Source organism: Lepisma saccharinum, chromosome 16, assembly GCF_977018435.1.
Source record: "Lepisma saccharinum chromosome 16, izLepSacc3.1, whole genome shotgun sequence".
NCBI lineage: Eukaryota > Metazoa > Arthropoda > Insecta > Zygentoma > Lepismatidae > Lepisma > Lepisma saccharinum.
The window spans coordinates 46926790-46954531 of NC_139244.1; the positions used below are offsets into that span (position 1 = coordinate 46926790).

Consider the following 27742-nt stretch of genomic DNA (forward strand, 5'->3'; position numbering starts at 1 on the left):
AAAAATTTTAATAGCATTCGATAAAAAAAATGGAAAGACTCTACAACCTATTGGAGGGATGCTAGCTGTTTCCGAGTTATTTTAGATTAAAATTTCAAGATGTAATTTCTAAGATGTTTTGTAATTTATAAACTATGAGTTGTAGGAAAACGATTCTTGCTCTATCTGCTATTGCTCGACGAATACTATAAACATAAATAATGCTTATGGTTTGATTTCAAAAAATGGCGACCGGAAATAACTCTGTTTTCTGAAATTATGATTTATACTTCATACGCCAAGAGGATTGAGGGTTAGAAAGAGATTGTTTGGTAGAACAACTTAAATAGAATTATGTACACATAATATTTTTTTTGTGTTTTCTATCCACAAATATTTTTTTTCCATTTATTTACAGGATTGATTACGGAGCAACAATATCAGCACCATTGCGAAGTAGCCTTCCAAGGTTTTTTTATTATTATTGCACAGCATTTATTTTGTGACACTCTACTATATATATAAAATAACATACCCCACAAATATTTCATTATCGTGAATTAGCCTTCCAAGGTTTTTTTTTATTATTATTATTGCACAGTATTTATTTTGTGGCACTCTACTATATATATAAAATAACATACCCCACAAATATTTCATTATCGTGAATTAGCCTTCTAAGTTTTCTTTTTTATTGCAAAAGCATTTATTTTGTGGCACTCCACTATATATATAAAATAACATACCCCACAAATATTTCATTATAGCGAAGTAGACTTCCAAGATTTTTTTTATTGTAAAAGCATTTATTTTGTGACCCTCCACTAAACATACCCACAAATATTTTCACCAAGATGGAATCTGTGAAAATTTGCCCAACTTGTGAAACTGGTGTTTCAAGGAAAAAATTCCAAAGGCACTGTCGTACCTGCGTACCTGGTAAGCGTGTGACCGCTACAGAACCATGTCCCAGGTGCGACAAACATATTACCGTTAATAATTTGAAAAGGCATATAACATCATGCAAAGTCGTCGGAGCACCTGTTCCACAACCGTCGACCAGCTCGACCAAGAGGAAAGCGGAAGCCGACTCGCCACCATCCACCAAACGTGTGAAGCCTGTGGCGAAAGCGAACCAGTCTGCTTTCGAGCGTTTGTTAGAGGACTTTGTCCTTACTTCGGAGGGCTCATGCGACGTGCGTAGCTTTTTGGAGAACGTGCAAGCCAAAATTATTTCCATCCTCGGCGATGCGCTTGCAACGCACTCCACCAAATTCTACGCATCGCTACGTTGCCAGTACAAGAAGCCGTCTGATGAAATTTACAGCTTCTGCCACAACACCAAGGCGAAGACGATGCATCTGGCGGATGTCGACAACCTAGAGGTCATCTACAACAAGTTTGCCGAGGAGCTGGTGGCAAAGCAGGAGGAACATCAAGCTAAGGGCTCGGGGGGTTCGCTGTGTGGCGAGCCTCACGAACTGTGCGTCAAACTTTGCAAGTTTGTGCCTCTCTCCGCCTCCAGCTACGTCCCCTTACCACCTACTATTGCTGCAAAGAAGGCCGTCCTGAACATTCAGAACAGTGACGCCAAGTGCTTTCTCTGGTCTGTGCTTTCAGCGTTGCACCCTGTCCACTGGAAAAACCAACCAAAACGCGTTACCCACTACCTACCCTACGAGCCAGAGCTGGAAGATGCGATGGCTGGGATCGCCTATCCCGTGGAGGTCCCGGACATTCGAAAGTTCGAGGCCCGTACACACAACCCTCGGTTGGCCATCAACGTTTACGGTCTCACTGAGAACAAAAATGTGGTGTACCCTATCCGGGTGAGCGACGTAGACGACGATGGTGCGCAGGAAATTCACCTTCTGCTCATCAAGGACGAGACCCATCACCACTACACTCTTATTCGCTCGCTCTCTCGGCTTGTTTCGAGCCAACGGAGCAGTGATAGTCACCACATAGAAGTTTGTCGCAGGTGCTTGTCTACATTTCATAATCGAGAACAGCAGGATTACCAGCGCATCAGAGGTCCCAACATCGCTGTCGAGAAGCTCGCTCGCCACAAACTTTATTGCAATGCCAACGAGCCGGGGGTGGCAGTCTTGCCCAAACCTGGCACCGTGGAGCGTTTCCACATGCACGGTGCCATGGTGGAGCATCCCGCTATCATCATCGCGTCCATATATTGAAGTCAACACCAAACACCGCACCGCAGCCACGTCCGAGCTTGATAAGGATTTCTTCAAGCTCATGAATAATGCGGTGTTTGGCAAGACCATGGAGAATGTGCGGAATCGCGTGGACATAAAATTGGTGACGAGGAAAGAGCGATGTCGTCAGCTTGTCGCGAGTCCATTGTTCAAGTCTCGAACAATCTACAACGAGCAGCTGGCTCTGATTCACATGAAGCAAGGTGAGGTGAGGCTCACCAAGCCCATCTACGTTGGAGCCCCGGTTCTGGATCTGAGCAAGCTTCACATGTTCGAGACGTACTACGACATATTACGTCCACACTACGGCCACAACATCTCGCTTCTCTACACGGACACGGACAGCTTGGTGTACCACGTCCGCTCACACGATGCGTACGGGGATATAGCGACAGTTCCATCTTTGGTTAACCTCTTCGACACCTCGGGCTATCCCCAGCCGAACCAGTACGGAATCCTGGCCCGCAACAAGAAGGTGCCTGGCAAACTCAAAGATGAGAAGGACGGAGACGTGATTCTTGAGTTTGCAGGTCTTCGCGCCAAGGCCTATGCCATCAAAGCCGAGGGCAGCGTTACCAAGAAGGCCAAGGGTGTCGGCAGACAGGTGGTTCGGGAGCATCTCACATTCGAGGACTTCGTCGATTGCCTCAAGACCAGATCGTCGGTTCTAAGAGCAGAACAAAGAATCCAGAGCGTCGACCATATCATCACCACAAACAAAGTTAGAAAAATTGCGCTGGATCCCGATGACGATAAGAGGTGCGTCCTGGAGTGTGGTATTCACACATTGCCTTGGGGACATCGTCGTTTAGAAATAAATAAGAATTGCGCACAGTGCAAATAATTAGCACTCACCACCACACACAACAATTTTCACTAACTCAAAAAAAAAAAACATTTTGTTACTCAGTAAAAAAAAACACTTTGTCATTACAAAATAAAACTTTGACCGTATCCTTAAATAACTAGCATGCCAATGAACTTGTTCGGTTTCAAAAAACAGATCATCATGGAAACTGCACCGTCCATACCAGATCATAAAGTCTTACCTTCCGTGTTATCCAAACTCAACGGTCTGTTGATCATTCACCTCAACAGCATTTGGACGAAATTGGATGATGAAATCGGCAAGATTTTTTACGTCTTCAATAACAATTTACATTTTTACGAAATTCCGATCGACGGGAAACTTCGGATCACCGTGAATCCGGAGAACGAAGGGGCGAAAAATATTAAAATTTCTACCGGCAAGAACATTTTTCGAATGAAGCACGACAAGGTACTTTCTAACATGGCGTACGATGTCTCTGCAGGAGATTGTCTTTACGTGGAACTCCTAGGAGATTACGACAAACTCATTCCTCTCTTCGTAGAATTACAAATCGTCTATCCTATTATAAATAACCGTTAACCAAAATGCCTAACGACATTTTCGGCAACACCAAGCGTGTAGATCACGCAGAAGAGATTCTCATGTTGGATGTCCGAGTCAAAAAGTTGAGGAGCGATTTGATCGCTTTGCAGGAGACCTTAAACAAAAGTTTAGAATCGGAAATCGCTACGCTCCAAACGCAATGTCTCGATCCCATTCTGAAAATCGATTCCGAACTGAAAACGCTCATAAAAAATTATGTCGACGTACCTTCTTACGACAACGTTCAAAATATACAGTTGAGCGTGGATTCGCTTCAAAATGATTTGGCCAAGTTACAGCAATTTCAATCGAAAAATGAAGATTTGGAAAAATTGAAACTCGAAATCGAAGAACGAACTTCCGCAATCGAAAAGAATTTCTCTGAACTTCAAACCGTCGTGAAGGATATCGACATAGAACGTTTGCACGTCGTCGTTTCCAAATTACAAGAAGAATTCAGCGGCACGTTGGAAGAAATTAAATCCAAGTTACAGACTTTGGAAGATACAATGACGAACCTACCATCGTCGGACGAACTGCAGGTCATCGGTAAAAGCGTAGCGAACATAAAAATTCAATTGGAGGCTTATCAAGATTTCGAACACATTCAAACCACCATCGCTACGCTTCAGGCGTCTCTGGAGTTGATCAACGAAGAAATTAAAAATATTAGAGTTCAAGCGAGTGCGTTGACGAGCATTCAGGACACGTTAAGCACGGTTCAGCAGAAGATCGAATATTTAGAAAATTTGAACGTCGAAACGAATCTGGCTCATTTTCATCACGTACTGGACAACATACAGGCTGACTTGGAATCGTTACGGACGAGCGTACCTTCGAGCGAAGATTTGGAAAAATTGAAAACGGCGGTGACGGCACTATCCGATTCGAGCGACGTCAAAAGTTCATTGAGCGATCTCGAGAGTAGGGTGGCCAATCTCCCCACCTCCAAAGAATTACACGCTTTGAAAAGGAACATATCACGTATGCTGAAACGACTGGAAACGGAAACGGCAAACGTGGAACAGATTCGAGACGAACTTGCTTCGCTGGTGTCGACGTTGCCCACTTCGCAGAGCGTCGCGGATCTTCACACGGAGTTTACCGAGATGCGAAGCATCGTGAACGATCTTACCGAGAAGAGCTCGAAATTGAATCAAGTCGAGAACCTTCAGAACATCGTCGTCAACATCAGAGATCAAGTTGGAGTGCTGGAATCCACGCAGGAATCGACGCTGGCCTCTTTCGGTGCCAAGTTGCAAGAACTCAACGAAAACTACAAGCAGTTGAACGTGGAAGTGAAAATCAAACCGTCGTTTTCTGCCGTAACGGATACCATAGTCGAGCATTTGTTGCCCATCGAAAATAAACTCGGACACGTTCACAGTAATCTGCTCGGCGTCGACACTAAATTCGCCAAATTGTTCACCTTGCAAGCCATCGAAATCAACAGCGTACCCAATCAACAGAGAATCTCCACGTTCGTCGAAGGTAACAAACTGTACATGTTGCATCCTTATCATCCGTACTACAAGTTTCTTCTCGATGGCACGATTCAGATAAACGAATTTTCGTACTGGTCTCACGGCAGAAAAGCTAGCGTTCCCACCATGACCTTAATATAGAATCGTGGTGTCCAGAAAGCAGGAAACATTCCTCTGGCACGTTGGAACGAAACGCGCAACATATATGAAATACATGAAGACGAAGATCTTACCGTTTTCGACGTGAGTGCCGGCGATAAGCTGATCATTCAAAACACGAGCGAAGTGCCACCCTCTTTGAATCCCATCACGCTGGTGCTTCTCTTCAAACGTAATCTCTAAAAAAAAAATGTCTAGGCAAGCCATCGTCGAAGAATTGCATAAACCTGCACGCCGCAACTACGAACGTTTGGCGGTGGTAACCAAGGGCATCGACGACCTCTGGGAAAGCGACCTCGTGGAGATGAGCAGCGGCAATTTAAAAAACGTACACAAATTGAACAAGGGCAACAAGTACCTCCTCACCGTCATAGACACGTTTTCGAAATTCGAGTGGGCTCTACCTTTGAAAGCCAAAACGGGAACGTGCGTCACGGAAGCATTCAAGACAATTTTTCGCGAAAGCAACAGACGACCACGGTTTCTGCACACGGACAACGGCAAAGAATTTTACAACGCCGTATTCCAAAAGTTTATTCGGAAACATGACATTCGACATTATTCGACCTTCAGTCACATCAAAGCCAGCATCGTGGAAAGATTTAATCGAACCTTGAAAACACACATGTGGAAACGATTCACGCTTCGGGGAAATTACAAATGGGTCGACATCCTGCCGGAACTCGTCGACACCTATAATGATACGGTACACAGAACGATAGGCATGAAGCCAGCTGACGTTACGAAATCTGACGAGCAGCGTTTAATTTCTACAGTTTACTGTCCAAAGTACACTCCCACGACTACCAAGAAATCAAAATTCAAAATTAGAGACCAGGTGAGGATCAGCAAATTCAAACGCACCTTCGAGAAGGGATTCACAAAAAATTGGAGCACGGAACTTTTTACGGTGGTTCGAGTTTTTACCCGGAAACCGACACACGTATATAATAAAAGATAGTAGCGGCGAGATTTTGAAAGGAAGATTTTACGAAGAGGAACTCTCTAAAACGAAACACCCCGACACGTACCTCATCGAGAAAGTATTGCGCAGGAAAGGTGACAAACTGTTTGTCAAATGGCTGGGACTTCCGGGAAAGAGTTGGATCGACGCGAACGAAGTGATCTTGTGAGTACGTGGAACGTGGTGAAGCGTCTACCGGATTCGGAAAGTCAAACGAAAAAAAAGAACGGCGAGTTTCTTCCCGACAGCATCCGTTGTCTCATCGTAGGTCCTTCGGGGTGTGGGAAAACGACACTGCTCGTGGACAATTTTCTCCTCGCACCCAATTGGTTAGATTGGAAGAACAGGCACCTGTACGTGTTCTCGAAAAGTTTGGAGCAATCCAAATACCAGCAACTGATGAAACTGTACGATGGTCTGGACATTGCAACGTTCGCTTCGGAAATAAAACCACTCGACGATTGTCGTGAAAATTCAGTCGTTGTGTTCGACGATGTCATCCTGGAAAATCAAAATGAAATTCGCAACTTTTTCACGCAAGGTCGTCACAAAGGAATGGATTGCTTTTACCTGGCTCAAACGTTTTCCAAAATTCCAAAACAGTTAGTACGCGACAACGCTAATTTCATATGTTTGTTTCGTCAAGATCACACCAACCTCAAGCACGCGTACGATGACTACGTAGGCGGAGACATGAACTACAATCAATTTTCGGAACGCTGCTCCCACTGTTGGAACAGTGACGATTTCGGATTCGCGACCATCGACATGACGAGGAAACCCAACGACGGAAAATACAGAAACAAAATCAACGACTTTCTAAACGTTGCAACGTTGTGAGAAACGACGTGTATAAAATAACGTTATGACGAAACGAAAAATCGAAGACGAAAATCTCAAGCTTCGCGATTACCTCGTGAAACGCTTCAAAGGTTGGAAATCCGAGAATCGCGGATTCTACGAAGAGAAGAAACGTCAAGATCAACCTGTGATCGACGCCATCAGCGATCTAGGTAAAGAAATTAAAGGTGTCACGGAACAAAATAAAAATTTGATCAACGAACTCGTACCACTCGCAGCTAAAAGTTACACTGTACCCACGCCCATTTCGAGCATTCCTTCGACGCCGTTCGAACTGAAGGACGTACCGGCACGACGTCGAGCCATAGGTAGCACGTCTTCGGATAAGATCGAGTTGGGACCTTTGGCACGAGACTACCTGAGCACGGGGAAGTTCGACAAGGACGAAGTGTTCGGATTGTATCCCAGCATGGAGAGCAACGAAGGCGGCGGTGTGGTGTGGAAGATTGGAAAATCGAAGGTGACCTTCGAAGGCAACGACATTAAAGTCAATTTAGGCGATAAGGATAGTTGGACCAGGTATCCCGGCACGGTGGGACTGTGGGAACTCGTTGCCAAAAAGCAGCCGAAAGATTACACCGAGGAAGATTACCAGAGTTACAAGGAAATTTTGATCATGACGGATGCCTTGTACCAAAACAACGACGCCTCGCAGAATAGGGTGAAATCGAGCAGCGGCGAGAAGTACAGGAATCTCATCAAACCGATTTGGAACCAGGTCAAAACAGGCAGCGGCGTCAAACGCTACAACACGTTACCCAAAGAATTCGTTTGGGTGGACGACGTGAGGAAGCTCGTGGACCGATTGTTGGTGATAGCCGGCGAAGAGAATGCAGGCAATCGTAATTTTTACAACGAGAAGGTCGGCATCGTGGACATGATCAGCACGAAACTTTCCAACTTCATCGTGAACGACGACAAGGGCATAGGCTACCTCATTAAAATCATCAACACGCTGCCTCCGAGATTCTGGAACGTGGCCGAAGGAAAGGGACTCGTGAACGACATCATCAACAAGTTACCTTTCGAGATGCATTTACCCGGCTACCAGTACTGCGGACCGGGTACCAAACTCGAGAAAAGATTGGATAGAGGAGACAAGGGTGTGAATCCGTTGGACGCCGCATGCAAAGATCACGACATCGCTTACAACACCACGCAGACGGATCTGGATGCACGTCACGAAGCAGACAAGAAATTGGAACATGCAGCTTTCGAAAGATTCGTCAGCAGAGACGCTTCGCTGGGTGAAAGAGTTGCCGCACTGGGCACCACCATCGCCATGAGCACGAAACAAAAACTTGGGTGGGGTATATAAATAACATACAGTAAAAAAAAATAAAATAATAACAACATGTCTCGTATAACCGATTTGCCGCCCGAGCTACTATCTAAAATATTTAAACACGCAGTAAACGGAGATTGTGAGGATGTAGGGAAACTTGTAATCATAGCAAGAACGACGCCGGAATTTCGCATCCCTTGTGAAATGGTTCTCAGGGACCATCTTCGGGAGATCAGCGGCCTGAGGTGCGGTGATCTCGACACTCTTCTTTCGGCCGCAGGGAAAAAATTAAACGAAAAGATGGACACGGACGATTGGTGCAAGTCTGAACAGAAGATGGCAGATATTATAACGCACATCATCTCGTTTTCCGAAGCACGAGCTTTCTTCGTCTTACACACACTGTGAAAAAAATAATAATATACATGTCAAAAAAAATGTACGTGTCAAAAAAAAAATATGAGACAAAAAAAATATACGTCAAAAAAAATGTACATGTCCAAAAAAAAAATTGCCATGGAAAAAAATTTTATCGTCAAAAAAATTTGTCTCGTCAAAAAAAAGTTGACGTGGACATCGTCAGAAAAAAAAGATGCCTTATCGTAAAAATTTGTTATCGTCAAAAAAATGTCTCGTCAAAAAAGTTGACGTGGAAAAATTATTACCGTCAGAAAAAAAGTTGCCTTATCGTAAAAATTTTTTATCATCAAAAAAATGTCTCGTCAAAAAAAGTTGACGTGGAAAAATTATTACCGTCAGAAAAAAGTTGCCTTATCGTTAAAAAAATTTATCAAAAAAATGTCTCGTCCAAAAAAGTTGACGTGGAAAAATTATTACCGTCAGAAAAAAAGTTGCCTTATCGTAAAAATTTTTTATCGTCAAAAAAAATGTCTCGTCAAAAAAAGTTGACGTGGAAAAATTATTACCGTCAGAAAAAAAGTTGCCTTATCGTAAAAATTTTTTATCGTCAAAAAAAATTTGTCTCGTCAAAAAAGTTGACGTGGAAAAATTATTACCGTCAGAAAAAAAGTTGCCTTATCGTAAAAATTTTTTATCGTCAAAAAAAAATTTGTCTCGTCAAAAAAAAGTTGACGTGGAAAAATTATTACCGTCAGAAAAAAAAAGTTGTCAAAAAAATGTACAAGTAAAAAAACCTTGATATATAAATAACACACATCGTGAAAAAATCTACGAGATCTCAAAAAAAAAATCTTCGGTATATATAAATAACACACATTGTGAAAAATTAAAATTCTCTAACACACACACCCTGAAATTTCTCTTCGATATGACGACTGAAAAAATGAGTGATCTCCAAGCATTAAAACAAATGCTAAATTTGTCAGTCGAGTATGTAAAAATTCAGGAATTGGAAGTCGGCAAACCTTACACGATATCTTCCGGTTCAATCGTTTCTACCCAGTACGGTCCCAAGGTGCGTCTGTTGCTCAACGGACAATACAGTCTATTTTTACCAGATCGATACGCTAACATGTTATCCGACGAAAAGCTAGCTATTTTAATCGAGAACAAAACTCGAATCGTGTACAAGGGGACAAAGGAACTTCTTGGTAAGAAAACGAAGCACGTAATAGAATTTGTTTAATCACGGACACCCCAACCCCCGGAATATATATATATAAATAACATACCATAAAAAAATGACAACTTCTATAACTCAACTTCCTCCCGAAGTGTTGCACAAAATATTTACGTTCACGTTCGACGGGGATGTAACTAAACTCATAGACTTGTGTAAAGTAACGCCAGAATTTCGTTCACCGTGCAAAATGATTTTCATGGATCACCTCCGAGAAATAAGCGGAATGAAAAAAATGTTCCGATCCGCAGAGACTCTCTTTCGAGCCGCAAACAAAAAAATTGACGATAGGTTAGACGAGCTGCACGAGTGGAGGCAGGGGAGAAGAAGATTTACCGAAGACTGGTACGCGTCGAACATTGAAACTGACGATCTTGTAAACCACATGATAGCATTAGGCGAAGCAAAAACTTTTTTTCTTTTCCAGAATACATATATATAAATAACACATCGCCACAGTTGTTTTGAGTGAGACGATATAAATAACACACATCGTAAACCTAACGGAAAAAAGTTGTTCTCTTTCCCAGATAACATATAGCATCAAAAAAAAATGAAGCCCAAGGGTGTCGTGTACCAGATACCATATTCGAATCTGAAAACACTGGGTGCCCTGGATGGCTTACTCACCAAGAAACAACGCGAGAAGAAACGTTCTTGCTTGACGAAAGGACACGGAATGAAATTACTTCTCAGCACACCTCAATTGAGAAGGTTGCAGCGTTCGCGAAAACAGCAAAAGATCGGAGGTTTCATATTCAGCATCCCGGCCATCCTGGCAGCATTGGGGGCCGTTGGAAGTTTGGCCGGCGGAAGCGCCGCCATCGCGAAAACCGTCATCGACTCGAAGAAGAACAAGGCGGAATTGGAAGAACAGAAACGTCACAACCTGGCCATGGAGAAGAAAGGGGGGAAGGGCGTCATGAGGAAGTTTAAAAAAAAGAAACAGCAGCACTCACCAACCGAGACATTGAATCTCTGATCAAACCGTTACAAATCAAACACTTCAGAGGTGTTTTCATGTCCGACTCGTTACCTTCAACCGTCAAAAGAAGAGAATGCGGCGTAGTCAACTTGGACAGTCAAGAAAATCCAGGCACGCATTGGATATGTTACCACAAAAATGATAATAAAGCATTCGTTTTCGATTCTTTCGGAGGTCTTCCACCTACAAATTTAGTTCATTATCTGAAAACGAACAAAACCTCTATATACTACAACGACGAACGCATTCAAAATTTCGGAGACGTGAACTGCGGTCATCTCTGTCTCTCCATGCTCGCGTTTCTCTCTAAAATAAATAAGCCACAGGTGGAAGATTTCCAGAAAGCATTGTGGAACCTGAAACAGCATCACCACGATGGGCGTGTTCCATCTAACGAGCGAATCTTCGATCTTGAAACTCACGCTGCACGACGACATCGTCTATCCTAAATCCGTAGCTCTGCGTGCATTCTACAGCATGTACCTCATACCTAACGTCACTCATCACAACAACAAAATTAGCGTCGGAAGCGAACACATCGTCGTCACGCCAGGCCAATACAATCTTTCCACTTTGCAAGCTCAATTACCCAAAGGCACGTACCTTTCTCAAAATTCGGTCACGCACAGAGTGGAAATCGTATCGGCGACGGAGACCGCGGACCTTGGCACCATGGGAGAACTTTTAGGTTTCGAGAACGACACAAAACTCGAAGCTGGCATCAAGCACGTAGCAACCAACATTCCTAAATTCTTGGCCATCGAAACTTTGAACGTACACTGCAACGTGGCGGAAGGCATGATCACGAAATCCTCGGACGGGGGGTTGCTGGGAAGTCACAAGCAGACGGGAATCATAGCCACGTTCAAACCCAGTTCCGAATTCATGGAACCGATCATCTACACACCCTCTTCGCCGATCTATTTTCCAGTATGTCGCAACCGCATAGACGACATAGAGTTGGTGGTCACGAACGAGAAAGAAGAGGTTGTGGATTTCGCAGGTGCAACGACCACTGCCATCGTGGAGATCAACGTATAATAAATAACCATACATAGTGTAAAAAAAATGGAGCAAATCGAAAGTTACGAGGTGCAATCTTTCCCTCCCAACCGTCGCACGTTCGCCAATCTCAACGAAGCGAACAGGGAAATCGAATACGACGTGGACGTAGGGGATGGGTTCGTTCATCCTCACAGAGCGGACCTTTACCTTCAATTCGACGTGGTGAAGAAAGAAAGCGGAGAAGCATTCCCCGCAGCAGCAAATTTGAAACTCGTGGACAACTTCGTGCCTCACCTGTTCTCGCAGGTGGAGGTGAGGAAACACAACACCGTCATCGACAGAATAGATTATCCAGGCATCACGTCGACGGCAGTGGGAACATTGAAATTATCCAAAACGGACGCGGCATACTATCAAGCGGGAGGATTCGAAGCGGGGACCAAAATATCGACGAGAAGTCACACGGTGCTCTTTCCCATGCGTCTGCTGCCGGGATTCTTCTCGGACTACAAGGAGATCATGTGGAAGGGAGGACTGCGCGTCACGTTTCGAAGAGCGGCCAACGACAACGACGCGCTGATGCGATACACCAACTTGAACGCCGACGGCACGCCGATAGCCAACACTTTACCCGAAGCAGCCAAGTGCCTCATCCGGAGCATGGAATTGAGAATGCCGATCGTGGAATACGAAACGAATTACGCCCTCAAGTACAAAGCGGAGATCTTGAAAAGTCCGCAGGTGGCGATTCACTTTCACGGTTACCAGTTGGTGCAGAAATTAGCGTCGGGAAGTCACATGGAATTCGACGTGACGACGCAGTTCAACAACATACAGTTCGACATGCCAGATTTCGTCGTTGTGCTCTTTCAGACCGGGCGCGATAACAATCAGGAAAAAGATTCCAGCAAGTTCGACGACTGCAAGATGAAGAACGTTTATCTCAAGAACGGGAGGAACGAAGTGTTCCCGCGCTAGAATTACAACCTCGACATGACCAAAGATGATTACCTCAAACTTTATGAAGCTTACACCTCTTACAAACGCGTGACCGAGGGAAGCGTGGACATGTACTACGCGCCCAGCGAATTCAAAGCACGCAGGCCGATGTTCGTCATCAATACCACGAAAAGGAAGCAGGTCGTGGTCAACGATCGCACCAACATCAAGATCGTCTGCGAGTTCCACGACGCGCTGCCTGCCGATACTCTATGCAGCGTCATCCTGATTGCAGAGAAGTCCTTCGCGTACGACGTGAAGAACGAGAGGGTGACGGAGCAGTTTTAACAGGTTTAACATTTTTTTCTTGCACAATCAGTTACAATAAGAATTTTGTACTAGCACAATAATAATACGAATTTCACTAGTTCAGATCAGTTACAATGTCAATTTCACCAGTTATCAGTTACAATATCTTTTTTTTTTTCATCAGTTTGCACGAGACAATCAGTTACAATAATTTTTTTTTTTGCTTTCTCGTTTCAGGTGCTGCAGAACAACAAGCACACACACACACACTAGAAAAAAAAAGCATGCAACTTTTTTATTTGTAACACACACATTCTCCATCTTCATCAAGAAAATATTATAATAAACATAATTTTTATCTATCTCACAATAAACTCTATATCAAAAATAAAAAAAAATACAACATCAAATAACACTAGACTCGTTAGTACACGTTGCATGCATTACGGAGGTCCTCTGTAGAGTTTCATGGAAGTTTGAGAAAAAAAAAAAACGTGAAACTCTACAGAGGTGTGGTTATCTAACCGCAGCCGTTAGAACCTTTTTTGGTTGGGCACCACGCACTCCTGGCGGGGTTATAGGGGCCAGGAATCCTAAAAAAAAAACAATTATTATTTGTTTGTTTGCTTGAAATAAAATAAACACGTCACAATACAGAAATATTGAGAGGTGCGCGCGCGCGCGTGTGTGGCACATCGTTCCCGAGAGGTTTACAAAGGTCACGATATATAAACATGGTGTCCTGGACTTGGAAAAAAATTACGATAAGGTGCATTCATCCTTGAAGGATGAGAGAGTGCATTTACTCATCACGCTGTGTCAGCGCAATAAATAAGAAAAAGTGAGTTTTTTTGAGGTTTTTTGGTGCTGTTTTCTTCGCTGTGAAACATCGTCAGCACAATAAATGAGGGAAAATGAGGTTTTGAGGTTTTGGTGATCCCCAAATGAGTAAAGTGAGTTTTTGATGTTTTGGTGCTGTTTTCTACGCTGTGAAACATCGTCAGCGCAATAAATGAGGCGCGGAACGTGGAGAGAAAGTGAGTTTTTAAGGTTTTTTCGAGAGCCACTTGATGTCCGTGAACCGGGGCACCTGCACTACTCACTTTATGCACAGAAAGGCTAATCGGGACTGGACCTACAGTTTAAAGTGGGATCCGAACCACTATGTGCCTCCACCGGGTATCGAACCCGGGACCCCTTGATTACAAGGCGACGACGCTACCACTGTGCCATCGGGGAGGCCCATTTTTTTTTTAATGGGAAGGGGGCGATATGCATAGGCGTCGATTTCTTTAGAGATTGTGGGGGTCAAAGCTTAGTAAAGCATAAATACTGTTTTCTTTCTATTTGCGGTGGGGGGGGGGGGGGTGGCGAAGGGTTTTTTTTCAAGTTGGGACTTAATGCACTTGAGTTAACCTTTGAAAAATTGCAATTACAATAATTAGCTTTGGCAACAAAATATATACTAGCAGGGTACATCGAACTTTATTAGCTGGACAAAAGATTCGCTGTACTACTGTCATTATGTAAATATACAACATAATAATTTACATGTTACTTTTGACTGAGAATTTTATTTTTATACTCGGTTCATACTTATTCCTACAATCCTTTATAAGTGATTAATATCGTCACACATATTTACATAAAAAAAGAAAGGCCCAAGATAAAATTTTAATCCTTGCGAGGTCGATTTTTGGCACCCCAACTGTCCACCCTGTCACCACCCGCCTCAACATTCTACCCTGATTCCACTACTTTCCACCTTCGGCCAATAAATAACATGGCCTTGCTGAATATTTACTGTTTTAACGACGATAAATAATAATCTTGCATTTCCAATGTCTTAATGTCAAAGAACGAGTATAATATTGTAGGTTGATATCAAAATAACAGTAGTCTCTTAAATTGCTACATGATTTTTCATTATACATTGGTCATTGAGAAGTAACTTCAATTACTTTTTCTCTACAGATATCCAACTCTTTATAAAACAAATATCTACATTTATGTAATCAGAAACAAGGATTTGGCTCTGCTAAATAGAGACGGCCTGGTCTGGCACTGTCGAGGGACCGGTGCCCAGGGTAATCGCTTAAGGCCCCCCCCCCCCCCGTCCCCACACACGTATTGTTTTGGACGTTGGTTAAGCATTGGTATAAATATGTTAAACTACAACTTTCAGCCACGTCAACTTCTGCTTGACTTTTCCGAAAGGGAAACAAATGGACTGGCTCATTCAAGAGTGCATGAAGACTGCAGTATTCCTGCGCTTCTTCCTCTATTCTCGCACATATTCATTCATAATATACCATGCGTTTTCCTTAATTCATTGTCGGTTTGAAAAAGGAAATACTAAAATAGTAAACGCACAAGCACAAGAAAGACACTCATACTGAGTGATAATCCCACATTATTGATTTTGCCCTTTTCAGAACAGAATCCTGCGTAATTTCCCACCTCTTGTGTGCGAAGTTTCTGGGTGCAAAAGTTATGTATTTTTTTGAAAGTTATACATTGGGCCCCTTATAGGCGGAGGGGGGGGGGAGGGACAAACGAGAACTCGAGGGGCCCGGGCCCACCTGGCCCTCCGTTTTCGGCGCATACTATGCTATATATATAACTGTTTTCTCACACCTGGAAAATGTAACATGTGTTACAATCATGCCGTCAACTTTTTCCTGATTAAAGATAGGCTGAAGAAACCTCTCGTGAAATTCTAACCTGACTGCCACGCGTGAGACCTTAGTTGGGTGACCTAAGGTTGGTGTTTTTCCGGCTTTCCCCCCTCATAAAGCAGCTCCAGGGCCCACCACCCAGCCTCAAAACAAATGGTACCCGGTGGGGGTAAAGGCGGACGGAGCGTGTCGCTGATCACATCATCTCCAAGATGTCCGACATCGGAAATTTGTGGGGCCCTACTCCCACATACCCTAAATGTGCCTTCATGGCACGGTGCTATATGCACAGGAAACTTTACATTTACATATTGTATTCGTTTTTGCACTTCCCAGCAACTACGTTTATTTTTTACATACGCGAACCCTCTACTATGTCAATGGCTGAGGGGCCCCTAATTTTGCGGGTTACCATTTTGTTGACTGTTATGCACAAGGCTTAGTTGAGAAGCGGATGTTGTACAAACCTGGGCTACCGCCACGAAGAGGAGTGCTGCCAAGGAAAGCTTCATGTTGCTACGTTCCAGTCTAGAGAAAGGTGCTTGTGTGGTCAATACACCTGGCTTATATAGCACTTCCCCTTACGTAAAGTTGGCCTCTGATCGGCAGTGATTTTCAAGTGGTTTACGCCGACAATATTGTAGGTTTTTCGTTTCTTATCGATTCTGCGATTGTTAGTAAAAAAAATATATTAGTACTTGAAACGGCTTGGATATTAATTGTTTCTCAAAGACTGAGACACCAAGGACATTCTCCTAGATTGACTAACGTTGGCACAAGTGACGGATCTAGTCTTGACCACGTAACTTGTTTCTAACCAAAGATTCTCCAATTTTTAGTCTAGAGAGAGATGACTAAATGTCAACATGAACACCATGACTTTTCCTTCTGTCATTTACGCATGCAACGATAAAGAACCACGAAAGACTTTGTAAAACGTGAAAGTAATAAATGTCGTCATACAGGTAGCAAGTAACAGGGAACGTGTCAGGCAATATTCGAAAAGAGTTACAGTACCTAGGATTTGGTGGCTGATATAGCTAACGCTAATATATCAGATAATTGAAAAGTTGTTTAAAGTCATAATCAAACCTTATTATCAATATGGACAGGAAATAATGAAAAGTGATTGAATAAGTATAACATGAAGAAAAACTAAAGATAATATTAATTTTGATTTGTTCGTTTACTAATTTCTGGGGGAAACTTTGTACATTGTTCTCTCACGAATGACCATCGATACAGAATATGAATGTTTAGTTTAGCTGCGTTGTTCTTTCGAAGTTCAGTAAGTTGTTCTAGTTTGTTTCATTGCCAGTATTCTTGCGTCCACTCTCATGGCTACTGTGTGACCTCTTGAGCAATTCTGGGGACACGCAAGCACCGTCTGTGTCTGCTGCTTTGGACAGCTTTATTCTCTCCAATGCAAGCTCTACTAAACAGGTCTATTGCATTTTCATCTTGGTGGTTTGCTGTTCTCCTTGATCAACCTCTCTCTTCATTATCTTTGATCTGTTTGAGCATTTCTTTTAGAGCTCACTCCATACTGCCAGTACTTCCTTTCTTTCTGCTTTCATATTCCATTACATGTTTAATTTTGAGATTTTAATTTGTTTTCATTTTTTTTAAAATATTGCTTTGATTCTTTTTGATTGAAAAGAAAATCAATGAAAAACAGATAGTGAGGTAGGTAAGGATGGAAGCTTAGAAAGATTTTAGAAGAGGAACTGAAGATGTATAAGAAAGATGTATGTGTACAAGAAAAGTAAATAGGTTCAATAAAGCTGAATTAAAGATACGTTATAAATTTGTAATTTGCATCACTTCCTGAGGGCAGTAATCTTCTATAGTTTCAAAGGATTATAACACAAGGCTATCTGATAAGTCCACTCTTACCTGAAAGCAGCTTTACCGGTTAATAGAGGCTTAAAAGTAGAAAAACATGGGATATTTAAGAAGATTTTATTTATTCAACATCGTTACAGAAAGGTAACAGCGGAGAGTATTGCTGTGAGTTGTTTAGACTCCAGCGGTCTGGGAGATCCAGTTTCTGTAAGCGCTGACCCTGGTGTAGACAGATGGGTAGCCACTGGCACATCCGCTGGAGCTGCCGAAGGACACTATTCCAATCTGGACTGATCCAGACACCAAGGGACCACCACTGTCACCCTGTAATAGAGAAGAAACAGTTGATCTGGCTGTCATTTTTATGAGACCTAACGTAACTTCATTACTGATACACTAACACTTTATGCATTAAAGGGAAATACCAGAGACACTTTTAGGTTCTGTTTAAAACATAATTTGGTTTTGTCCTGTTGTCAAATCCTGAAAGACTCTGAATTTTCCATTTTATTATAGACAGTTATTGTAATTACTCCATGAATTTGCAAAAGCTATAACAAATTCTAAGGAAGCCACAAAATCCACTGTAAGTGAACCGAATAGAACATAATATCTTCTACCCCTAAATCAAATTGCATTATCTTATTCCATGGTTGAGATGAGTTGAGTTCTGGAGATGATCCGAGTTTTAGATATCTAACGTAACTTTCATCTTCAGCTACTTTCTCTCTGATAGTGTCAGATGAAGATATCGGAAGATCAGAAAAATCTTAAAAATTTACATGGTTGATAAAATCGTGATAATCACTTAAAAATTCCTAATCTGGAATAACTCTTACTTTCAGAACTAAGAAAATGAACCAAAGCTTTGTGAATGGATATTAGAAAATTCACAATCTAACAAAGCGGTAACTTTGAATATGCATTACTGAAAACTCACGGAGTTCTTTTCAAGCTTGAGAAGTGCTTATGCTTAAGTTTTGACTAAATGTTATTCGGAAATCGGCTAAATTTATTTAAAGCTTGAATTATTCTTCAAGTTATCCTTCAAATTGACTAAAAATTAGTTCAAGAATGACTAAATTTTCTTTAAGTTTAAGAATAATTATTAGTAAATATATCAAGAAAAAACGATAAAATTTATTGTCACATATGTATATGTAACACAGAAAAATAAAATTACTGAATGCTGACAATCCATTTCTGATTACGGTGCTTAGGACAGTCCATATGTCTGCCTGTAAACACGAAAATACTACATGTATTTTAATTCAACTATTATCATCACATGTGTTCATCATTTTTCAGAAAATGTATTTTCCCAAGAATTTTCACTAAAAGATCTGGTGCCATTGGATTTCTTAGCTTAAATAAGTGGAGATGGTCCTTAGTTTAGACTTATTTCTTCTTAAACCGTGATCGTTTTCCTTTTCGCTGGTGATCACTTACATTGCATGAGCTTCCGTAGTCGCCATCGGCGCAGATTTGTCCGTTTCCAATGCTGCCATAGTAAGAGTTGCACTCGGAGTTGCTGATGATTGGCAGACTGACGTATCTCAGCTGATCAGTGATGCTGGTAGCACCTGAAAGCAGGTAATCACAATTTAGGTACATCCTTAAAAATATCTACGGAATATTGCTCTAGACATAAATACAGGTCCATCAATCAAGGTTCTGTTGACATTTGCGAGAAACAGTAACAAATCACATAAAACATTACATTTATACAGTATTATTTCGTGAATAACAGATTTAGCACTTCATTTTGTCCACTTGTAATTTTGGGCAAGAATTGATGTTATTGTCTTCTTATTGTGATTGTAAAAAATGATGTCCTTACATGTTAGTACACAATATAGCCTATTTTAGTTAAATATCCATGTATAACATGAAAACATTAGCTAATCAACAATAGTTAATGATTTTTAATTCAACATCCATAAAGAACGTCTACTTTGGAATACTTCGTTGTAATGCAGCGTAATTTTGCTCTATGTCACAAGAAGTCAAAGTTTGTATATTGCTCATCTTATATCTATTGTGAACTGTTAGTTAACATCAAAGATAACCATTATGAAAATACTAACAAACCAATCCGATGATACAGCATTTTAAGAGGAAGCACGTAGGAGTAAATCTGGCCTCTCTAAAAAAAAAATGACTGGGAATTGCTTCAAGCATATCTGTACAACAACCAATAGACATACTTACTGTCAGAAATCTTTCCCCATCCACTGACGGTGGCTCTTTGGCCAACATAGGTGTTGGAGCTGCTGTCAAGTTGGATGGTCTGGATGTAGGCTGAAATATAGAACAAAAAGAGATTCTATTAATTGTAATTTATATTACATAAAAAAAAAACATGCAAAATGATGTAAGATGTACCATTTTTCTTAATTTAAAGTTGTTGTCTCTGAAGTTTTTGCTCTCAGTAGCAAAGAGATAATTATAATCAGCCGGATAAGCTATTATTTTGGAATTGTAGGTTTTCTAGTCTTAGATGCATAAGTAGAAAAGCGTGCGTGTTACTAAAATTTAAAAATGATATTTCTATCTCCCTGACCTTTACACTGGCCTGATATCTCGGTCAACAGAAGACCGAGAAGATATGAAATGACTAGAAGAAACACTGTATGTAGCTTGTTTCAAGAACTGTTACTATTTTTATAACTTAGGCCATTCTAAAGGAGCCATAGAATCCATTGTGAGTGGCACTGAATAAAACAGAATATATTTTAGCCCTAAACCACATTGCATTTTCGCATTCCATTGTTCCAACCTCATTCTGTGAGTATAACAATAGGTGAAAATATCTCAATCTCAAATTCGGAGACCCATTATTATTCATAGAGATAGTGTTGTGACATTCACACAGTGCTAGCAGGAATGTCTGCGATTTCTCATTGCATGCAAATTGCTACCGCGTGCAAAATAAAGTTGTTTTAGAAATCTAAGCTGCAAGATACTTACTTGAAGGGCTGACAGCCTGACTCAGCTGCATGACGGCAATGTCGTTGACAATGTAGTAGGAGTCGTATTCCTCGTGGACAGCGACACCGCTGACTGAGGCGACGACTCTGCCAGACTCACTGGAGAGTTGGACGTTCTGGGCACCAAGGTAAACTTCTACACTCCTTGCGCTGGTTAAGTGAAAAATACAGTTTATGGTAATTTTTATAACATAAAAGTTTCTGGAGAATTAAGCATGAAAAATTTCCTGCGGACAAATAATTACAAAAGGAAGAGTACTGTTTCATGTCTTCATCAGAACCAGCTGTTTTCAATTTTTCGTAGTTCAAGCTACTAAAGACGCTTGGAGTTGCGTTTATGCAAACCACAAGATTGGAAAATGAACTGTAAAGACCCTTACAGACAAATCATCACTCCTTAAAGATTCTAAGGATAAGAGTCTGTCGTGGAGAAAAAGTCAAATTAAAGGGTGAAAAATAAACAATATTTGACAAGATAATAACTCTGAAATATTTTCGCTGATTTGATTTGCCTTGATCTGCGTTTATCTACTATTACTACATATTATAATAACATAAATATTATAATTCCAGTACAAGGAAGTGAAAAGTTTAGAAGAATTTATTAACGCTGCAACGCCTTGATGTGTCCCTTTGCTTAAGGAGTTGATAATCATGAGGTAAGGTATACTCCACAAAGAAAACTATATTAGTATAATATTAATACACCGCATGTCATTTGATTTTAGTTTAATTATGCTTGGAAGATTGCTGGAGAACTTAAACACTGGCTGTTATTTATTTCTAAGATTAGAAATGTTTAATTTAGAAGCACTTACTCAACGGCGCAGTGAGCGGCAGTCAGGATGATGTCAGTAGCGATGAGGGAGCCACCGCAGAAGGTGTTTCCGTTGATGAAGAGAGCAGCCTGGTATGGGAACTGTCCATGGGAAGCCACATTGCCATTGATGATCCTGTGGCCGAGGTTGATCTCTGTAATGGAAATACAAGTTAGAAACGCATACCACGAGACACAATCAGTATAATATACGTGATGTCCTCATATCTGTCCATGTTGACAACGTGTACTGTAAATCAAGATTTTAGTTGTATTTTGGTGCCATTTCTTTAATTTTTTGACAGAAGTAAAAAAGCGTAACTGTTTATGATCGGTTGATTTCTTCGTACTATTCACATACACTGATCATGAAACAGATGGTGAACATCTGAGCATATTTGCATATAGTTCAGATTTTTTTCCATATGTTCATATGTTTGAAGTATGATTACAGTCGTGAATTTCTCAATTCTTTCGGTCAATCTTGCGATCGTATTTAGTGAGATCCGATCAAGAGAATTGAACGATGGCCTTAGCTATCGTCATGCGGAGAAGATTGCATGAGCACTTTTTTATCATTACTTGCATTGTTTTCACAATGCTTTTTTGCAGTAGTAGGTCATTCGTGGGCGATCTACGCATCTTTACAAGAAATCATCCCACTACATATACAGGTCATGGATTTGAAAGTGAAAGGAAGTGAATAGCTAGTATTGTAACAAATTTTCGTAGCCTAAAAGCAATATATTTTGGGTGAAAATTGACTGCTTTTGAAGCGAAGAAAAGCCATGAAACATCATGAGGTATCGATAACATATGCACACTTCTATTGCCACATCAAAATTCATTGCCTAACTTATATTATCGTTGAACAATTAAACTAAAACTCAAAATTACTTTACCGGAACTATGAGCTGGATTATTTGAAAATTAATCAAGAAATCACTTGTTCAGAAGTATGGTGATACATTTAGTTACAAAATAACTTATTGGGTTTTTACAATGTAATAGTGTTATAATATATTATCATCAATTCACACTATGTTTAAATTGTAACAGAATTTAAGCGAGTGGTAACCAAGTCGTTTAAAGAACGTATTTATAAAATTTGTATAGTTCTGAGGTAAAAGTAGACTCGTGTATACTTACTTGGGAGGGGTGCTGAAGGCAACACAGGCCTGGTGAGGTGGACGGGCTTAAAGTCCTGGAGGGTAGCCTTTAGAAAAAATAAACGAAATAAATATTTTATTTTTGCACACAGTAAATCATAAAAGTAATTAACAACAATTAGATCTTTTGATACGTCATTGTATAATGTTTCAATAAGTGGCGTAATTACGATTTCATTTCAAGTACGAGGCTATGTTCATATTCCTGTGCATATTGCCAATCACATATATGAATACATATCATATACCAGTAGCCGATATGCCTCTTGTCTTCAGACTTAAGATTGAATTGGAGTTGTACTGAGGACAGTCATAACTTACAAACAAGAATCAATGAGACAATTTAATAATAATAATTTTGTATTTTTTCATCGCTTCTCTCTCTCTCTCTTTCCTTCTCTATCTCAAGGAAAATTGCGATGATGATAATAATAATAATAATAAAAAAATCGTCTTTATTAGAGCGGGCGTGTTTCGGCCTCGAGGGCCGATCTTACAACAAACCCTTGTCTGATGGGGTTGATTGATGAATTAATCGAATAGGTGGGGGTACAATGAAACGCCAATGCCTTACCAGAGTTCCAACCTACGACCTCTCAAATAGTAGCACTCTATGCTAACCACATTACAACATATTGGCTTTTTAGGCGTTTCAGATCATTGACTTCTCTTAAGCCACTAGTTAAATTATCTTCAAATCAGTGTGAAATGTTGTTTTGAGTTTGTTATTGTCTTAAATCCACTTTATACACAGAAAGACTAATTGGAACTGGACCTACACTTTAAAGTGGGATCCGAGCCACTATGCGCTCAGTATAAAATGTATCGTCTCCCCGATGGCGCAGTGGAAGCGTCATTGCCTTGTAATCAAGGGGTCCCGGGTTCGAACCCGGTGGAGGCACATAGTGGTTCGGATCCCACTTTAAACTGTAGGTCCAGTCTCGATTAGCTTTACTGTGCATAAAGTGGACTTAAACACCAAATCAATCAATCAGTATAAAATGTATCAGTTGATATGAATACGAAGCTCTCAAATGTTCAGAATTATAAAAAATCTTTCGTCAATTGAGGTCTCGCTTTACTAATGGAAATAAGAACAAACCTTTAAGTACAGTTTGTATGTTCTTGACTCTTTCGATCATTTGGCAAATTTTTATATCAATTAATATGAATACGTGGCTCTCAAATGTCTTCCACAATTATAAAAACCTTCCGCCAATTTATTTTCCCCTTTATTAAGTTAAGAAAAGCATTGAACAAAGGTTTATATACAGTTTGTATGATCTCGACAGTTTTGCCAATCTTTTCTCAACCGTTCATTTCGTAAATGTAAGCTAAAAAGTGTAACTGGAGAATATCAAGCCGACGCCATTTTGTCAGCAGTCGTACACAAGGCTTAGTTGAGAAGTAGATGTACAAACCTGGGCTACCGCTACGAAGAGGAGTGCTGCCAAGAAAAGCTTCATGTTTCTGCGTTCCAGTTCAGAGAAAGGTGCTTGTGTGGTGAATACACCTGGCTTATATAGCACTTCCCCTTACGTAAAGTTGGCCTCTGATCGGCAGTGATTTTCAAGTGATTAACGCCGACAATAGACATGGGTTTTTCTCTTCTCTTATCTATTCTGCGATCTTCGGTAGAAAAAATGCTCTTGAAGCACTTGAAACGGCTCTGATTTTCATTGTTTCTCAAAGTCTGAATCTCGAAGGACATTCTGTAGATTGAGTAACGCTGGCACATGTGACGAATCTAGTCCTGTCCATGTGATTTGTCTCTGATTAAAAATCCTCTAGTATTAGTCTAGACAAAGATGACTTAATATTAATATGCACTCCATAACTTTTCCTATTGTTATTTGTACATGCAACGAACGATAAAAAATCACGAAGGTCTTTGTAAAACGTGATCCTCAATAACTAAGATGTCATCATACAGGTAGCAAGTAACAGGAAACGTGTCAGGTAATACAATACTTGACAAAGGTTTCCTACGATAAGGTTGGTTTATAGCTAACACCAATGCATTTCGTAAATGTTATTTTAAACTCATTATCAAACCTTATTCATTATTAGTATGGTTTAATGCTCAGTCTCTTGTATAGTGCACCGTTTATACTCTCGTCCTTGGCGGAAGTTCGATATATCAATGAAGAGAAAATGAAAAAAAGTGATTGAAGAAGTACAGAAGGAGGAAAAATTAAAATTAAAGTTAATATTGGCTCGCTCGTTCAATAATGTCGGTGGAAATATATGTATACATTGTTGTCTGTGATGTGACCAGCGATAAAGAATATGAATGTTTAGTTAGCTGTGTTGTAGTGAAGGAATGGAATCATTGATTGATTTATTTTGTTTTGTTTTACTTCACTTCTCTATCAATTTTGGTTAATCGCCAAGGCGAGGAAGAATTTTGACAAGATGAAACTGGTGCAAGAACACAAACACAAATGGACAGGACACAACTCAAACCCAACAGAGGATTATACCACAGGTAAGGGTATATACCCTTGTCTGTGATTATACTGAGTACAGACGCCAAAGCCTCATTGTTCACAGAATAAAGAGGGGTAGGAGTGAACAATTTATTTTTTTCTTTGCCAACGCCGTAAGTTCAGCAACAGGAAACGCCACTGACACACGAAAGTATACTTGAACGGTATGTCTGCTCCATTAAGATTTACCGATTTGTTTTTGTTTTTTTAACCTGATGGTGTGAGAGAAAATTGTACAGGCCTGCGCAGGCGACCACAAATTTGATTTGATATATCTGTACCCGACTCAACTTATGTGTTAACATGGCAATTAAGCTTAATTTGTGGTCTACATTAACCTTGCAGCTACAACATTTATTGTTGTTATTATTTACACAATGAACCGAAGGGAGGGGGTGATTTATGTAGTAAACTGTCAGCAGCTTGTTTGTCATTTTGTTTCAATCCTTGAAGCTCTCACTGGGTAAACATAAAGTGGATGAATATGGTGATGGACAATTTGCTTGGTAATACTTATGCATCCCACTGTACTTATGTTTGTTAATTAACAGGGACTCGCTTAGTTTCTGAACATTGTACAATCGGACATATATTCAAAACTGTTGGTTTCGATTGGTTTTTGTTAAGTAATAAGATGAAAATAATTAATTAATTAATTGGGCGATTTAGTTTATTATTCTTCGCTTTTCTGCCGCTTTTGGCTAAATATATGATGAGTGATGAACTAATGATATAATAAAATTGATGAATGGACACTCGCAAAAAATGCCCATGACAAGACCGGGATTCGAACCCGGGGACCCTGGCGTCATCGCAAGCTGCGATTACCAATGATAGATTTCACGTAATGTTGTGTGTCTTATGCAATTGTTATGGGTTATTTCAAGAAATAATTAATATATTAAGAAGTAGAAAGGGATCATTTAATTTTTGCAACCGAACTTGTATCACAGAAAACTCCGCTGAGTTCTAAGGACTTGAAGTTCGCATTATAAATTGTTTTTAAAGGTCTGCTCATCATTCTCGTGAGCGAATTTCAATGTAATGTATAGTTGTAACCTGATCGCCTGGGTGCACAAGACGAATAGGGTTAAAATTTAAGAACGCATTCGGGAAATCAAAATTTAACTACCGAACGGTCATACATTTTAATTTTATTCTGTTTCGATTTCTAGGCCATTTTTGTGTCTACAAAGGAGTCAATGCGGACATCGTTCACTAAGGTTTCTAGCGATATCTAGTGGCTGGACAAAGTCCATCCAAGATTGTGTGATAGTGTGTGTACTAGAGGAAACAATTGTAAGACCTTGTAATCATAAACGAAAAATTCAAAAAAAATAATCTTTCTATGTCACCAGCGCAGTGTGTTGGATAGGTAATTGGAGCACAAGATAAATCGAAGACAAATATATAGGAGAACTCTATTGGAAGGGAATTTCATTCAGTATTAATGTACGTGTATTCACCCAGGCTTTAATAAATGAGTATACTTGGAGGCAACCCTGGGGCGTAAATCGGTCGGAGCGTGGTGTTAATCATGTCACCTCCTGTGTGGTGGGTCTCTACCTTCACACCCTCCTACTTGTCTTCACGATATGGTGTTATGTACAGGGTACATATATTTTTTAACATATTCTAAAACATGTTTGGATTTTACAAAACAAAATCTGCACATTGTACATGTTTGAGTGTGTGTGTGTGTCCGATTGTGGTTAAAAATAACAGCAAATTAAAAAAAATTGAAAAATAATTCAGTTACAGATAAAAATAATACATTTTTCTTCATAACGAGCCTCTATTCCAATACACTTCTCAGCCCGTTGCAGAAATGTATTTATTCCAGTACAAAACTAAAGGAATACACAGTTTATTTGACTTAGGCATCTCTCCGAATCCTTTACCTCTCACAATCAGCATCTTTCAGAGTTCCAAATGCATGTTTGGCCTCCAAGATGGCGTAGTAGTAACGTTGTCGCTTTGTAATCAAGGGGTCCCAGGTTCGATACCCGGCGAGACACAGAGTGGCTCTGTTCCCACTTTAAACTGTAGATCCAGTTTCATTAGCCTCCTGTGCATAAAGTGAACTTAAAACAACAATTCAATCAATCAAACCAAACGCATGTTAATCATACTGAGCAAGGCCAGGCCTGTACGGGGGATACTGTGAGGTTCTAACTCTCAAATGCTAAATGGTGACAACAGTTTTAACTGTGTGTAGGGGTGCATGTTAATTCTAGTATGATGGATATGTAAGTTCAGAAACCAAAATCGGCAAATCATTTTCAAAAACTAATTCAAAGCTTTATAAAAAATCAACAGGAAGACAATGCTGAGAGAACCCTTCTTTGACACAATCGAGCCAGATTTTTCAAACGTTTGGAATTCTGTTACTTGTGCGGAGCAGGTTTTATAACTGGAATCATAACATACCTACGACCAGTATATGTTTACGTTTTGCGCCCTCTTTCCAATGTTGTTCCTGGTTCGGACTAAACATTCCCTTATCATTGACCCAAAGTTCAGCTCTTTCAATTTATGAATTCATATTTGCAGA

The 27742-nt window shown here is 40.5% G+C and overlaps 3 protein-coding genes across 3 annotated transcripts in view; 1 reads left to right on the plus strand and 2 right to left on the minus strand.

Moving 5' to 3' along the window:
* LOC146000463 (brachyurin-like) overlaps window positions 1-16399 on the minus strand; it is a 31055-nt gene extending 14656 nt beyond the window's left edge. Inside the window, exon 1 of the mRNA XM_083138121.1 lies at window positions 16346-16399. Within this exon, the coding sequence (XP_082994247.1) occupies window positions 16346-16390 (45 nt within the window). The 5' untranslated portion in view covers window positions 16391-16399. The remainder of the gene's footprint in view (window positions 1-16345) is intronic.
* The window catches only part of LOC146000576 (uncharacterized), an 83926-nt gene that overhangs the window by 36152 nt on the left and 20032 nt on the right, over window positions 1-27742 (plus strand). The gene's annotated exons all lie outside the window — the stretch shown is intronic.
* On the minus strand, window positions 17827-24260 carry LOC146000462 (chymotrypsin BI-like). Its single transcript, XM_083138120.1, has 7 exons — window positions 24121-24260; window positions 22680-22746; window positions 21532-21685; window positions 20694-20863; window positions 19935-20024; window positions 19173-19306; window positions 17827-18047 (listed from the first exon to the last, which is right to left on the minus strand). Exons 1-7 carry the CDS (start codon window positions 24163-24165, stop codon window positions 17898-17900), a joined length of 810 nt encoding a protein of 269 aa, XP_082994246.1. The 5' UTR covers window positions 24166-24260; the 3' UTR covers window positions 17827-17897.

Bases quoted from the DNA above. Each gene is read 5' to 3' on its own strand.
- LOC146000462 (XM_083138120.1), bottom strand. From the start codon at position 24,165: ATGAAGCTTTTCTTGGCAGCACTCCTCTTCGTAGCGGTAGCCCAG. The intron at 22,747-24,120 runs GTTTGTACATCT...TTTTTTCTAAAG, and splicing joins TCTTCGTAGCGGTAGCCCAG to GCTACCCTCCAGGACTTTAA. The intron at 20,864-21,531 runs GTAAGTGCTTCT...TCACTTAACCAG, and splicing joins GCCGCTCACTGCGCCGTTGA to CGCAAGGAGTGTAGAAGTTT.